This window comes from Lactuca saligna, unplaced genomic scaffold (genome assembly GCF_052625555.1).
Source record: "Lactuca saligna cultivar CGN05327 unplaced genomic scaffold, ASM5262555v1 scaffold_62, whole genome shotgun sequence".
Classification (NCBI taxonomy): domain Eukaryota; kingdom Viridiplantae; phylum Streptophyta; class Magnoliopsida; order Asterales; family Asteraceae; genus Lactuca; species Lactuca saligna.
Window position 1 is genome coordinate 46,182 of NW_027629923.1, and position 16,319 is coordinate 62,500.

Here is a 16,319-nt window from a genome sequence, read left to right on the forward strand (position 1 = left end):
GAGAGAGAGATATTTGCGTAGTAGATGAACCATAGGCGCCAATTGCAAACATATTCTATAATTATAATTTAACATATAAGAAGGCTTCATCGGTTCTACAGTCTGCTACTGCGTATGTTTACTATTTACGATTTTTACTTTCTCGATTATACACCATTCACACTCACTTTGTGTTCCTTTGTACATGCATAAACTACATATATTCTATCGGCTTCACAAAAACCACCTGCTCTATCGGATTCATCAAAATCAAACAGGTATGTGTATTTAACTTTAAATTATCTCTTATTCAAGTACTATATGATGAAAAAGTCTACTATTTATAGTATTTTTTTAGTTAGATGCAACGTGTTTCAAAGTAATTAGCTTCACCTAAGAAAAGAAGTATCATCAAACCAATATATGTCGGCAACTCAAGCATCATCTCCTTATAGACCATTCACATTACCAGAAACACATAAATAAAATCTGGTTTTGATCTAAACTATTATAACAAAAACAAATGGTAATAAATTTCGTATTTGAATAATCATACTTTTTGATTTGTTATGTATAAAATAAAGTATACATTTTTTTGTGTGTTTTACAATTTGCAATGAGGTTTGACGGTAAAGAAAATAAACATAATAATGTTATCCAAATTGATACAGAAAATACAAAAGGTATATCACATATTTACAATCATTATTAGTATATCATCGTTATACATTTTTCATTTAAAAAAATGTTGCAGAAAAACGAAAAGCATATAATAAGGCATGTTACGAACGACGAAAGGAGAAAAACAAAATGAGACGAATAGTTAATGGGGAAGGAAATAGTCAAAACACAACATTTTTGTCAAATGTGCCAACAGTAAATAGGAATCTGGTGGATATTACCAATGCATCTCCTACATGTGTAATGGATTTTGGTCAAAAAAAGTTGATTTATAATAGAAACCCTTATCAACGTCAGACGGAACCAACCATAACAAAACCAGGTAACTATGTCTGAAGTTATCATATTACAATCTAAGTAGTACAACATTACATTTAACCATAATCTTTCATAATTTACATTCTTAATGAGAAATTTTTGTTTATACGTAGGTATTCAAAGTCAGCCTGACGTAATACTACCTCCACGCGATGAATTGATAACTCAAATTTCAACATCAATAGGTCAGTATTTGATTTTTACCGAAAAATATCATATATATTGGCTAATAATTATGTGTAATTATTTTAATTTTATTTATATTACATTTAACTAATGAATAAAATGTCTACAGATCCACAAGGTTGTATCCATGGCAATGTCACTCCATCAGTACAAAATGGTAGCATCTCGGATGATCCATATAGTTTTGTTTTCGCCGGTATCCGTAAAAAACATCGTGTGGTGAAGTTCAATGATATATGTACTTATTGTGGGGCAAAACGACTACAATTTGAATCTGCTGGCTTTTGTTGCATGAGTGGAAAGACAAAGTTGGCAGACTCATCTATTCCTGACGAATTACACAATCTTTTCACCTCAGAAACAAAATTAGGCAAATTGTTTAGAAAGAATATACGTGCATACAACACCAACTATTCATTTGCATCAATGGGCGTAGAAGTGGATGAATCGATGGCCAATATGACATCTGGGGTATACACTTTTTGTGTGAATGGAGGGATATACCATAGAATCGATCAGTTAGTTCCAAGGAAAAAGGATGAACCTAAGTTCTTACAATTGTATTTTTACGATGTTGAAGCTGAGATGTCAAATAGACTCGAATGGAAGAATCTTGCTAAACCAATTGTTGAAATTTTGACTCGCGTTCTTGCTACAAACCCATACGTTGCAATATTTCGTAGCCTTGCTGATCTAGGACCGCTCGACAATTACAGAGTCACTTTAAATGCATCAGTAGAACTAGACCAAAGGGTGTACAACCGGCCAACCACATCCGAGGTTTGAAATTAATTATGTACATATGTTTTTGAGAAAAAAGATGTTTCATGTATTAAATATAACTATGCAAATTACGTACCAGTTTTAATCATATTTTTTCTATTGTATAATTTCACAGGTTGCTGGTATTTGGATTGAAGGCAATGACAACATAACCGCATATAAAAGAAGTATTATAGTATATGGAAGGTCCGACAAACCAAAAACAATTCAATCTTATTAGGGATGTTATGACCCATTGTGTTATCCTTTATTCTTTCCAAATGGTGAGCCTGGATGGCATTCTAACATACTAAGGCAAGGGGTTTTATTCAATGAGATGGTTAATGACGACCAAATCTTCGATGAAGATCTAGAAGGTACGCATAGCCACAATTTTAATATTGTTAAATTTTACAAATGTAAAAATTGATATAATTTATTCAATTTAATCATTATGTAGAGACTGATATAAGAACGGGTAGGAAAACTGTAACTATGCGGGAGTACCACTGTTACAAGTTGCAGATTCGATCAAACTTGAACGTAATTATGTTAGGAGGGAGATTATTACAACAATTTGTGGTAGATATCTACATCAAGATTGAGACTTCGCGTTTGGAATTTTGTAGAAAAAACCAATCTACAATAAGAGCGGAGTTATACCAAGGTGTTGTGGATTGTGTCAATGCCGGTGAGGTACAAGCAAGTATGATTGGGCAACGTGTTGTTTTGCTAGCAAGTTTCATCGGAGGTCCTCGTGACATGCGACGACGATTTCTCGATGCTATGGCTTTAGTTCAAGATGGAGGGAAACCTGATATATTCCTTACAATAACGTGCAATCCGAATTGGCCTGAAATCCAAAATGAGTTACTTCATTTTCAAACAGCACAAGATAGACCAGATCTGGTTGCAAGAGTTTTTCGTGCTAAGTTACATGACCTTAAGGAACAACTCTTGAAGAGGCACGTCCTTGGTGTGGTGAGTGCATATGTTTATGTAATAGAGTTCCAGAAACGTGGTTTACCACATGCTCATTTTCTCTTAATAATGAAACCTGAATGGAAGCTCACCAATACAGACCATTATGACAAGTATGTGTGTGCCGAAATTCCAAACCCGACAAAGTATCCTATACTACACGATCTGGTCAAATCACACATGATACATGGTCCTTGTGGTACATTAAACAAAAAATGTTCTTGTATGCAAGGTGATCCACCAACCTGTCGTTTTAGATACCCTCGACAATTCAACGAAGCCACAACACAAGGAAAGGACACATATCCGGTTTATCGAAGGAGAGATAATGGAATTGCTGTGAATAAACAAGGTATTATGATGGATAATAGATGGGTTGTCCCATATAACCCAAAGTTGTTGATGATGTTCAACTGCCATCTAAATGTTGAGGTTTGCTCGAGTATAACATCAGTGAAATACATCTTTAAGTATATTTACAAGGGTCATGACAAGCAAGTTATCCATATTGATCCAGATGCACAACCTGTTGTTATCAATGAGATAAAACGTTTTCAGGATGCACGATACGTCTCCGCTCCAGAAGCAGTATGGCGAATTTTTAGCTTTTCTCTTAATCAAATCCACCCTAATGTGATCACTTTGCAATTGCATCTTCCAAACCAACAGTTGGTTAGGTTCACTGATGATGATGCAATGAAATCAGTTGTTGAGAGGGAGAAAGATAAGAGATCAATGTTGACTGCATTTTTCAAGATGAATAAAGATAACGTTAATGCAAGAGAATATTTATACAAAGATTTTCCCAAACACTTCACATGGAATAAAGAATCGCGTCTATGGAATCCTCGAAAAGTATCACGAGCAGTTGGTCGTTTGGTTTCTGCAAATCCTGCTGAAGGTGAGCGATACTATCTACGTGTGTTATTATGTCATGTTAGGGGTCCTACATGTTTTGAAGATCTGTACACATTCAATAACGTAAGACATCCCACATTTCGAAAAGCGGCTCTTGAAAGAGGGTTAATAGAGACAGATGATAGTTTATCGCAGTGTCTTGTAGAGGCCTCCTTGTTTCAGTTTCCAAATGCTCTCAGAAGGTTGTTTGCAACGATATTAGTTTTTTGTGATCCTGGAGATGTTCGCAAGATATGGAATTCCCACTACAATTCTCTCTCCGAAGATTATAGTAGACAATACGATAATGTCAATCGAGTACAAAATATGGTCCTTACAGACATAAGCGTATTCCTACAATCTATGGGTAACAAGCTTGATAACTTTGATCTCCCGACTGTAAACACCGGTTTGAATTTTCAGTCTGGAGTTTTTCGAGAGGTACAAGAAGAATGCTCTATAATTGTGGAAGATGACCATTTGCGTGCCAAAGAGTTTCTCAATCCTGAACAAAAATATGCATATGATGAGATCATGAGGCATGTGTGTACTGATTGTACAGGAGTGTTCTTCATAGATGGTCCTGGCGGAACAGGAAAAACATATCTGTACAAAGCTTTACTTGCTAATATACACAAACTTGGTCATATTGCACTCGCCACAGCTTCATCGGGTGTTGCGGCTAATAACATGCCTGGGGGGAGAACAGCTCACTCGCGTTTCAAACTTCCTCTAACTCCAGATAATAACTCATTCTGTAGAATCCAAAAACAAAGCGGTACCGCTCAACTACTTCGGCTTGCAAAAATAATCATATGGGATGAGGCATCGATGGCAAAGCGACAGGTGGTGGAGGCGTTTGATCGGACAATGCAAGATATCACTGGGGTGGCACTCCCTTTTGGTGGAAAGATAATGGTTCTGGGAGGCGATTTTAGACAAGTATTGCCAGTCGTAAGACGTGGGACACGAGCACAAATTGTAGACTCTAGCCTACGAATGTCGCCTCTTTGGTCTTCGATTATAAAGTTGCGGTTAACAATAAATATGAGAGCACTTACTGATCCATGGTTCTCAAACTTTCTATTACGGGTTGGTGATGGAGTTGAAGAAACAGTGGACGGAAGTTTTATTCGCATCCCTGATGATATGGTCATTCCATACACTGATAAAGAAAAATCATTAGATTCTTTGATTGATGCAGTGTTTCCCTCATTGGAATTTAATAGGTCTGAATCAGATTATATCATATCGCGGGCAATATTATCTACAAAAAATGATAGTGTCGATGCGATTAACGATTACATGATCGATCGATTTCAAGGAGAAGAGAGAATTTACTATAGTGTTGATGAAGCCATAGATGATAAAAATGGCTTCTATCCGTTGGAATTCTTAAACTCGATCAGTGTTAGTGGTTTACCTCCGCATTACCTTCGATTAAAAGTTGGATGTCCGATAATACTGTTACGGAATATTGACCCAGCAAATGGGTTGTGTAATGGCACCCGATTGATATGTAGAAGCTTTCAGCAAAATGTTATTGATGCAGAAATAGCTGTTGGTCAACATGCAGGAACAAGGATATTTTTGCCTAAGATTCCTTTATGTCCATCTGATGATGATATGTTCCCATTCAAGCTAAAGAGGAAACAGTTTCCTATTCGATTGTGCTTTGCAATGACAATCAATAAAGCTCAGGGACAAACAATTCCATATGTAGGTATCTATCTTCCAGAACCAGTATTCTCGCATGGACAACTTTATGTTGCATTGTCCAGAGGGGTTTCACGTTGCAATACAAAAGTATTAGTACAGCCTAACGAAAATTCAAAAGGTGATGGGGTTTATACAGCAAATGTGGTGTATAAAGAAGTATTGCACGATTAATATTTTGTGTCGTCTTGACTGGTTGCTTTTTATTGGTTATTTGATGCATGATGTAACAAATAACACCATAGTTTGATTATATTGTCTTCAACATGTACTTTTTTTTAACATAACAATTTTGTAATGGAAACATATCACCGAAAGAACTCACGTGCCCCGCCGCTTTGCGCGGGTAGACGGCTAGTATTATTAATAAGAATTAAGTTTGTTTAGCATTATTTGTAATGATTATTTAAAATTAAAATTAATATAATTTTGTAAAAAAGTATATAAATTTAAATATATGTTAAATAGAAACGCAATCAATCCATCGAAAGTTAAATATGAAGATAACTAAAATACATCTTTGAATATGTGAATGATTTATGAAGTGTGATGGCAAATGAATATTTTTTTGTAATGAGGGAGGAATCAAAAAACACCATGTGGCGTCTATTAAAGTCTGAAAATGAAATATCAAAACAAACTGAATATTATAGATTACAATGCTATATAAAGAATAAATTATTTTAAAAAATGTTACAAAAAAACAGAAAAAAACATAATTGTTAGAATTTAATGGGTTAGAAGCATTTATAAATTTCTAAAAACTTCCTTATACACAACATTTGAAGTTTTGTTTGTAAGTCTACCATCCTTATCTAAAATTAACAATTTCAGTCCTTCTCTACTCTGAACTCTAGATAAGGCAACATACAGTTGTCCATGTGAAAAAACAGGATCCTTGAGATACAGACCAACCTTTGATAACGATTGCCCCTGACTTTTATTAATTGTCATTGCAAAACATACAGCCAATGGGAATTGTCTTCTTTGAAATTTGAAAGGAATTTTTTTTTCAGATGGACTTAAAGACATTCTTGGAATAAATGTTTGCTTTCCAATATTAGTTCCAGATATTATAATTGCCTCAATAACACGTTTGCCAAGAGATTTCACTTGTAGTCTAGTGCCGTTACATAATCCATTTTTCTGATCAATGTTTCTTAGTAACATAACTGGAACACCGACTTTTAGAATTAACTTGTGATTTGGCAAACCTGATACCTTAAGACCATTTAAAATATCCGGGGAGTATAAATTGGGATCAAACTGATCATGAACAAACTCTGATTGGCAAAGAGTATCTGAACTTAAATATTCTACTTCGTCTCCGGGAAACAATGCTAACAAACGATCATTGATTTGTTGGACAACTTCATTTTTTGGAGCTAGTATAGCTCTTTCTTGAAAATAACTCGTACCGTTGAAGTTTTCCAAGATTGAAGGATATACAAACTCAATTAATGAACCTATAGGATCATGTGGATCACTAATTAGAATATCATCCGGAACATCAATAATCGCTTCACCATCGTTCAAACCACCAACTTTTCCTTCTCCTATGTCCAAAAGCCATTTTGCAAAATTTTGTATTTTTCGAATATCAGATGGATCCTTTCCAACGGTTAGTCTCATGTTTTTTGTTAATCTATGGACTTTGCATTGTTGCCATATATATGAAGAGCTTAAAGAAGCATTAACGATATTTTGTCTGCTACCTCCTTGAACAACAGGTAGAATCTGTTTGAAGTCTCCTCCAAAAACAATTGCTTTCCCTCCAAATGGAATATGTGAGTTGGTAGACTTATCAAACTTACATACATCTCTCAGAGCTCGATCTAAAGCTTCAAATGCATGTTTGTGGACCATAGGTGCTTCATCCCAAATAATCAATGAACTTTTTCTTACTAATCTGCCGAGTTCACTATCAGGCGGTATCTTACAAACAGAATACTCGGTAAGATTCAACGGAATTATAAACCGAGAGTGTGCTGTCCTACCTCCAGGCAATAATAAAGATGCAATACCACTTGAAGCAACATTTAAAACTATATCACCATTACATCTAATTGCTGCAGATAACGTCTTCCAAAGAAAGGTTTTGCCTGTTCCACCATATCCATAAACAAAAAACACACCTCCTTTATTATCATTGACTGTAGTCATGATATCAAGAAAAATATTGCGTTGCTCGTTTGTTAATGCATGAAACATACTATCAAACTCTTTCTTTAAAAGCGTTGTGTCATACTCCAGCTCCTCCATGATAAGTCGATTTGTTGAAGAAGAAACTGTGTCGGAATCAGGGTAAGGCATTTGTTTATAATTTTTAAGACTCGTGTTGTTACGAAGTAAAATCTGTTCGATCTCGAACAAAGTCAGGTTTTTGAGTTGATCCTCGTTGAGTGATAAACCTGTAAAAAATGAACAATATATCAAATAGAATATAATATTAACCACTTTATATTATTTTTTTAAAAACCCTGTGTATTACACGGGTATCACACCTACTTTAAAATATATAAAATCCGTTTTTTCTATTATAATACCTGGAGACTTTAATCTACGTTGTTGGTTGTAAAGAATACCATCTGACAAGTGTTGCCATGTATTTTCCCAAACAAACTCTGGTCTACCCAAACTGTTAGACATTAACATTGTAGCAAACAAGAAACGAAGATAAAAACCAGTTCCTGAATGACTCGCTTCCTTAATTGCATCAACATATTCTTTGTCATCATCTAAGAGGCCCAAAGCATAGCATGCATCTCGAAAAGTAGGAAATTCTTCACCGTTTACCGTGCGAATTTCTTCAAATGATTTTGGACCTTTCACTTTATTTAAAAGAATCCGTAAGAAGTACACTTCGCTAAGTTTAGGTGAAACAGAGTGAATCCTTCCTATTGAACGTCCAATTTTCCTTGGCTTCCACAACTTATCATCAGGTTTCCAAACAAACTTTGTAGGAAATTCAACATATGTAAGTTTTCGTGCATCTTTATTAATTTTATTACATTCCATCCAAGATGTGAACATAGAAGCAGCAACTGAAGGTTGTTCAAGAACATCGTCAATATCATCGTCTGCGGCATATATGACTTGTTGTTGATCAGGAAGATGAAAAGGTAGTCGCATCACAGAAGGATATCGGTAATGAACATCGTATTTAAATATTCGCCATGATGCTTCACATGCAGATATATATCTACAATCATAATAATCTTTTATTTCATCGACAACCTTTTCGTGATTAGAATCAGCGTTGATGTCAACAACAATTGTAGCTCTATCTGGACCTTTGTTTATATATTTAAACAGATACTTTATGGAAGATCCTTGATTGCACCATTCAACATTAATGTGTGCCTGATATCTTTTCAACAGATATTTGTTATATGGAACAACATTTCTGTTGTCTAACTTGACACCTGATTTTTCGACAAAATATCCATTGTTTCTTCTCATATATAAGGGATAACCGTTGACATCAACCGAAGAATGATCACAGAATTGCTTTGGAAAATTTTTCGAACATTGTTTGTCAACCATGCATGGACAATTCATATTTTCAGCTCCACAAGGACCATGTATCATGAATTCACTTACAAGTGAATACAATTCTGGATCTTCATTGGTATTTGGAATCTCAGCAGAAATAATCGGATTTATATATTCAACAGTAGGCCGCTTGGACTCAGCATGCATAAACAGACAAATATGACAATGTGGCAAACCTCTTTTTTGAAATTCAATCGTATAGACCACTGCAAATTAATTTTATAAATAAGATAATCTTTGTACTGGATGAAATATATTTGAAAATAACCCAAAAAATTAACAAAGTAAATAATCATTATAACAAAACTATTAGAAAGAAATACAAGTTTAATACCTCCTTGAACAATGCCGAAAATTTTATTCTCCCGTATGTCTTTAATCAAAGAATCGAGCTTTATTTTGAATAGCCTACATAAGATATCAGGTCTATCTTCAGGATTTAGTGAAGTGTTTTGAAGAAACCTTTTAACTTCAGGCCATTTTGGATTACATGTAAAGGTTATGAAGAAATCAGGATATCCAAACCATTTACATAAGGACATGGCATCAAGGTAGTTTTGCATCATATAACGTGCACCACCAGTGAATGAAGAAGGTAAGATTACACGTTGTCCAACGTTGGATATATCTTTATTCCCTAGGTTCTGTTGAGCACGTAACTTTTCATAAGACTCACATCTAAGAATTTGTTGTTTGCTCCTTATGAAATGTAATCTCTCACTTTCAATCATAGTATAAGCATCAACCAAAAATTGTTGGAACAACCTTTTTGAATTAAGAATTAGTGAAAAATATTGATCCCTGTCTTGTATTCTATAAGAAAAAACTCTCTCATTGTACAATTGGGCCTCTTGCTGTTGCTTATTGGTGTAACACCTCGATGTGGTATGTCAACCCTGTAACCATCATCACCATATGGAAACAATAGTGGATACTGAAGAGGAAGGCATGATGGATGTAATTCACTAATACGCCGTAGAGAACCTGATGACGTTTGAACAACAATATCTCTATTATCAATTGAATCACCAATATCTCCAACAATTAAAGCGGCAACCTCAGAAGCAGATGGTAGGTTGTATATCCTTCCATCATGGTCCCTTCTTCCAATAAGTCTCAACTTGATATCAACATGAGGGTTTTGATGAAAACAATCCCTAACCATTCTATAAGACTGAACCAAGACATTATTTGAATCCAACATCAACTTCAAATCTTGTATAATATCATTATCAAGGATAGAAGAATTTGACGTAGATCGTTGATTCTCTCCACTGCAAGTAACATGAACATATAAACAAAAGATAAATAAATAAGATAATGTTGATGAATAAGATATCTATTAATGTGATAATTGTGAAAAGTGTACCCAAAACATGTCCGTCTATTCGCGATCTCATTATCAGTATCGTATATGTACAACTGAGAGAATTTTGGTTTTAACCCCCGTTCCGGTAAAAGGCTTCCGATACTATGATAATTTTGACCGCTAAGTCTAAAAATGTATGGAGCATTTCCTCTATTGATTGAGGAATCAATCTTTCCACCCATTGACGTAAAAGAAAACATAGAATTGTAAGAACGGATGTTCTTCATGAAGTGTTTGCTTTTAGAATCTCCCGATGTAAAAAGATGGGCATAGGTTGAAGGTGCATTCTTTAAAGCTGGTAGTTCAACTTTGCCATAACCACAACATAAAGAATAATTTTGATTCTCATTTTTTTTACATTTGATAGATTCATCTTTCCATAATTTTGCAAAACATGTTTGGCATACAACAATCTGATCACCATGATCCAAATAATCTGTCAATTAAGGTTGACATAAAGATGTTAAGTTTGTAAGTTTATATAAGTGAAAAACATTGAATGAACAAATGTAAATATTATATTTGTATGTAAATTACCTTTTGATATACCGTTGTATATGTTTTGATCATTTTGACCATCGATTTTGTCTTGATCGGATCTCAAACCAAATATTGGAATAGGAGTTAAATTTGCCCTTTTTTTCTTTGCTTTATTATTTGGATTAGTTAACAGGACTGAAGACGATTTTGATGTTATTGTAGATGATTTGTTGGATGTGTCGCCATTTGAAAATACAGAGAATTGTCTAATATTTGTTAACGGCGATTGACAACTATTATTGGAAATATCCATGGCTGTGGAAAAAAATTGAAAGTATACATTGTTAAATATGATACAATAATAATATATATTACAAAATGAAATGGTAAAATAAATGAGTTACCGTTGGAAATGTTAGATAACGGAGTTCTAACATTTAAATGTGATGGAGGAGGTTGTAACATTGCTTGTTTTGATGTATCTGCACTTGTTTTTGATCGATATGTGCTTTTATTTCGATGTACAACTCCTTTAAATTCATATACGAAAAAATGATTATCAGAAATGCAATATTGTTTAATAATTATTTTAATATTATATAAATATGAATATTGATAAAGAGATGATATAAAAAGACTATGATGTAATAAATTTTATTACATATATTTAAAAAAAAAAAAGTTAAAAGGTCTAAAAGCAATCAAGTACGTTACCGTTTGAATCCAATTTCATGTTTGGTAACGGTGTCTGAAAACTGTTATTGGAAATATCGATGACTGAGAAAAGAAGATTGAAATTTAGATTATCAAATATGATACAATAACAACATATATTAAAAAAAATATATGGAAAAATAAATGAGTTACCTTTGGAACTGTTAGATAACGGACTTCTAACATTTAAATGTGAAGGAGGAGTGCGTAACATTGTTTGTTTTGACATATTTGCACTTGATGTAGATGTGGATCCAAATTTATTTCTCTCGACAACTCCTTTTAATTTGATTGGAAATAAAATCTTATTAGAAATGGATAAATATTAAATAATCTTGTAAATTTTTAAATAGTATATGAATACTATTAATGATAAATAGATAATATAAAAAAATATGGATGACAGAATTTATATTTTACAAATTTAAAAAAGAGAAAAAAAAGTGTATAAGCAATCAAGTATGTTACCGTTTGAATTGAATCTGATGTTTGGTAAACGTGATTGAAAACTGTTATCGGAAATATTCATGACTGGTAAAAGAAGATTGAAGGTATACATTATTAAATGTGATACAATAATAATATATATTATAAAATAAAATGATAATATAAATGAGTTACCATTTGAAATGTTAGATAACGGAGTTGTAACATTTAGATATGAAGGAGAAGTTTGGAAATTTGATTTTTTTGAAACATTGGCACTTGATGTAGATGCCGATCGGTTTTTATTTCGATGCACAACTTCTTTGAATTTGGCTGCAAAAAAAAAAAAAAAAAAAAAAAAAAAATTGTGACAATAAATGGATAAATTTTAAATAATAATGTAACTCCAGAAAATATTCTATGAATATTAATATACAAAAAAACATGATACAAAAAATGAGCATGTTAGAATTTTCAATTTAGATATTTAAATTTAAATTTAAATAAACAATAAACAAGAAAAGTGTATAACAAATTAAGTAAATTATCATTTTCATTTATTTTAAAAAGATGTGATGTTGATGTAGTTGTATGGATTCATTTGGTCGAACCTTTTTTTTTATTGTCCAAGTATAATTTTCTTATTCTTCTTTTTTCTGTAGCCTGAACATGATAGATGTTCCTATTTGAATCTGCATAATGAAATATACACACATGAAATAGTTATAATTTAGATTAAAAACATTGATAAAGAAAGTTGTAAAATATATAATGAACGTACCGTTATCACCAGGGTTAGTAACATTTGTAGAAGTTGGAATTTGACCGACTGATGTAGTGTACGAATGTAATTTTTTTGTATTATCCAGATAGAAATTATTTAATTTTATCTTCTTATTAATCTTAAAGGAGTCCATGTTAGTAGTTGCTATCTGAAATGGAACAAAATATATAACTTTATACAAAAACATTATATATTAAAATTTATTGTGAAATTAAAAAAAAAAAAAAAAAGGTAATGTTTATACAAAAACATTATATATTACATTTTTCTTTCATTCTGTTATTTTACTTTGTAACTATTGCAAGTAATGTTTATTATGTTATATAAAGATAAGCATAGTTGGAAAAGATACTATTAGGGAGGATGATTTTGATGAATGACTTCGAATTCCATAGTTACAGATTATGATATATCAAGCATATCAAGTCCAAACATATTAAAAGAAACTATATACCCCTGATGTGATAATTACCAATATGTGCTGGAGTAGTAGGCATATAAAAAGATAAAACAAAGAATGACAGCATCAGTGATTCAAGCATATCAGGATCAGAAAAAACAAAAAACAGATAATTGGACTCCATTGGAGGTTTTTTTTCTGAGTTTTTTATTGGCAAATGTTTTCTTTTGTACTGTTCCTTCTATACCTCTTTGAAATTCGATGACAAAGATACTTAAAACATATAAATTTGTTAGAAAAATGTATTTGGAAGGGAATTTTGGTAATTTCATCAATAAAAAGAAAATTTTAATTGAATTTTATCCTTTTGGCAACCATGGAATGAAATCTCTAATTCCAATTCAAAGTTATATGACCTATACCTTCCTTGCAGCAGACTTTCATAAGCTAAGTCTTTCAAGTTGTATATGGATGGACAGGGGCAATTTTGTCACATAGTAGGATGTAATGATATTTGTATATAGATAACAAAATAGTTTCATTTTTTACTAATGTAAAAGAAGCAAAATATTCCCTGAAGACTCTAAGGGTATTTTGGGCAAGATGTAGTAGATTGTGTTTATAAATGCATGTATGTTATTCTCAAGTATTAAATTCAATATTGTTTCTTTGACTTTCAAGATTAAATATTATAAAATCCCAAAATACAGGTAAATGTATTGTATTCCAAGTTTTAGCAAACTAAATCCAGAGAAATAGACATACATCAATAAGGCTATAGTCTGTAACCATAGTGTGGAACATGTGTAGTGTTAAGAGTATCAGTTCAAATCATTTTAGCAAGCATGCATCCTCTATTCCCTAAAGCATGTACCCTACAAACGAAATGACTAATGTGAGTTCATCAACTAACCTTCTATATCCCCTCGTTAATTAGTCACTACATAATATGTATGTATATAACATATTCAAGTAAATATATTATATTAATTTTAACTACATACAAAAAGTTTTAGAAAAACACAAAAAACAGAGCGTAAACTCTCTACCAATCGATAACATATATTGAATACTGGGAAAGAGGACCGATAGATGAACAGAACATAAGTTTTTTATTGTTGTTATGATTGTATTTTTGCAATTAACAAAGCAATCAAGAATCATAGTCATAGGCATAAATATACACAATCAGAACCGCAATTGATAATAAGACCGTTACTTGGCGAGGGCATTTTTGTCCATTCAAGTTAATTATAAATTGTTACTTAATTATAAAGTTAATTAGCGAGGGCATTTTTGTTCACAATTGAAGATAACATCTTCAATGATTGAGTTACAGAATTTCTGTCGTAAATGTCGTTAATAGAGCATATAACGAAAATTGATTCATATCAAGTTCAGGAAAAACAAAAAACAGGGAATCGGATAAAAATAACAAACTTACAGAATGATTGCTATGGACGATTGAAGAATGATTCTTGATTGCAGGAACACAATGTGTCGATGATGCTTGATTGTTGAAGTGTCGATGATGGTTGATTGCTGGAACACGATGCAGTAAATTATGAATCTTATTCGTATGTTTCAATTATATATTGAACATAATAAAATCCAATCGACCCAAGAATGAAACTTAAATGTAATTGATACGATTGATATTGATACCATAAAAAGATGTAGTTAATCGGGCATATAACTAAAATTGATTCAAAAGTACATTCGATTTCCATCCATAATTGGAATTGCACATTGAAATTACCTTACCATATTTTAATAATGCCATATATTTCGATTATTAATCAAAGATTGTAATAGTACGTGAAACCAATCAGAGGTAAAAATGTGATTTTATATATGCCAAGAACGTGAATTTTTGTTAGCACACAAGTCAAACTTTTGCAGTTGGTGTACTTTCAAATTTCAATATTCGTTTTCAAATTTCCTTCTCAAATTTCATTTTTATTATTCTGATTTATTTGAAGTGATTTAGAATTATAATTTATAATTTATAATTTATAATACCTGTATAAAAAAAACCAAGAGTTTGCATACGTTGATGGGATTACATATTAGTGGTATGTTCTTTATTGATCTGACAGATATATGTTCTTTTGGGCTTAATTTATTACATCACAAGGAATCCCATGGCGAGGGCATTTTCGTCGTTAGCATATATAAATGTTGTTATGTGGATTATTTTGTAGTTTGTAGTGTTTAAGAAACAGGAACATATGAGTAAGTTGTGAATGATCTTGTTCAATATCAATGATCTGGTACCATTATACTCTTTTGCAACCTGTTTTATTACTATTTTCCTCCATTTTAGTCATATATTATATATTTGTATCATCTTTCTAATTTTCTTTCTAATTCTTTTCCAGCAGCAAGCAACCCAATCACTTCACACTTTATGGTCTGCAGGTTTTCGTTTCATTGTTGCTTTGGTTATTCTCTACCTACATATGACTTGTAATTTGCCATGAGGGCTAATTCCTCTTGCAGGGTCCAAGCATTCTTTTTTTATATCTGGATTCAAATGATTATGCCACCTGAAACATTACAAATTTAAACAATTTTTGTAAAGAAAGTCAGGAAAAATACATTCAAGATGTAATTCTTTCATTATACCTTTTGCAACACTGTTTCCGAATACGACCTGGTGTACTTTCAAATTTCAATATTCATTTTCAAATTTCCTTTTCAAATTTCATTTTTATTATTCGGATTTATTTTTGTAATTTAGAATTATAATACCTGTATAAAAAAACCAAGAGTTTGCATACGTTGATGGGATTACATATTAGTGGTATGTGCTTTATTGATCTGACAAATATATGTTCTTTTGGGCTTAATTTATTACATCACAAGGAATCCCATGGCGAGGGCATTTTCGTCCTTAGCATATATAAATGTTGTTATGTGGATTATTATGTAGTTTGTAGTGCTTAAGAAACAGGAACATATGAGTAAGTCGTGAATGATTCTGTTCAGTATCAATGATCTGGTACCATTATATTCTTTGTAAGGGAAGAACACAGAAAGTCACAAAATATATACCATTGCTGTGAAAA

General features: G+C 32.3%; 2 protein-coding genes across 2 annotated transcripts in view; one reads left to right on the top strand and one right to left on the bottom strand.

Moving 5' to 3' along the window:
* Positions 1-595: 595 nt before the first annotated feature.
* Positions 596-6,031, top strand: LOC145024308 (uncharacterized). Its single transcript, XM_078976756.1, has 7 exons — positions 596-662; positions 734-982; positions 1,092-1,163; positions 1,274-1,944; positions 2,063-2,114; positions 2,387-5,459; positions 5,989-6,031. Exons 1-7 carry the CDS (start codon positions 596-598, stop codon positions 6,029-6,031), a joined length of 4,227 nt encoding a protein of 1,408 aa, XP_078832882.1.
* Positions 6,032-6,129: 98 nt separating this feature from the next.
* Positions 6,130-16,319, bottom strand: part of LOC145024309 (uncharacterized) — a 13,170-nt gene continuing 2,980 nt past the window's right edge. The window contains exons 12-25 of the mRNA XM_078976757.1: positions 12,846-12,996; positions 12,676-12,756; positions 12,260-12,397; positions 12,107-12,169; positions 11,792-11,917; positions 11,639-11,701; positions 11,329-11,454; positions 10,982-11,239; positions 10,445-10,880; positions 9,903-10,349; positions 9,410-9,840; positions 8,067-9,281; positions 6,392-7,931; positions 6,130-6,136 (exon numbers count right to left, since the gene is read on the bottom strand). Coding sequence (XP_078832883.1) covers positions 6,130-6,136; positions 6,392-7,931; positions 8,067-9,281; positions 9,410-9,840; positions 9,903-10,349; positions 10,445-10,880; positions 10,982-11,239; positions 11,329-11,454; positions 11,639-11,701; positions 11,792-11,917; positions 12,107-12,169; positions 12,260-12,397; positions 12,676-12,756; positions 12,846-12,996 — 5,082 coding nt within the window. The remainder of the gene's footprint in view (positions 6,137-6,391; positions 7,932-8,066; positions 9,282-9,409; positions 9,841-9,902; positions 10,350-10,444; positions 10,881-10,981; positions 11,240-11,328; positions 11,455-11,638; positions 11,702-11,791; positions 11,918-12,106; positions 12,170-12,259; positions 12,398-12,675; positions 12,757-12,845; positions 12,997-16,319) is intronic.

Bases quoted from the DNA above. Each gene is read 5' to 3' on its own strand.
- LOC145024308 (XM_078976756.1), top strand. From the start codon at position 596: ATGAGGTTTGACGGTAAAGAAAATAAACATAATAATGTTATCCAAATT. The intron at 1,164-1,273 runs GTCAGTATTTGA...AAATGTCTACAG, and splicing joins TCAAATTTCAACATCAATAG to ATCCACAAGGTTGTATCCAT. The intron at 5,460-5,988 runs GTTTCCTATTCG...TATGTTAAATAG, and splicing joins TTCAAGCTAAAGAGGAAACA to AAACGCAATCAATCCATCGA.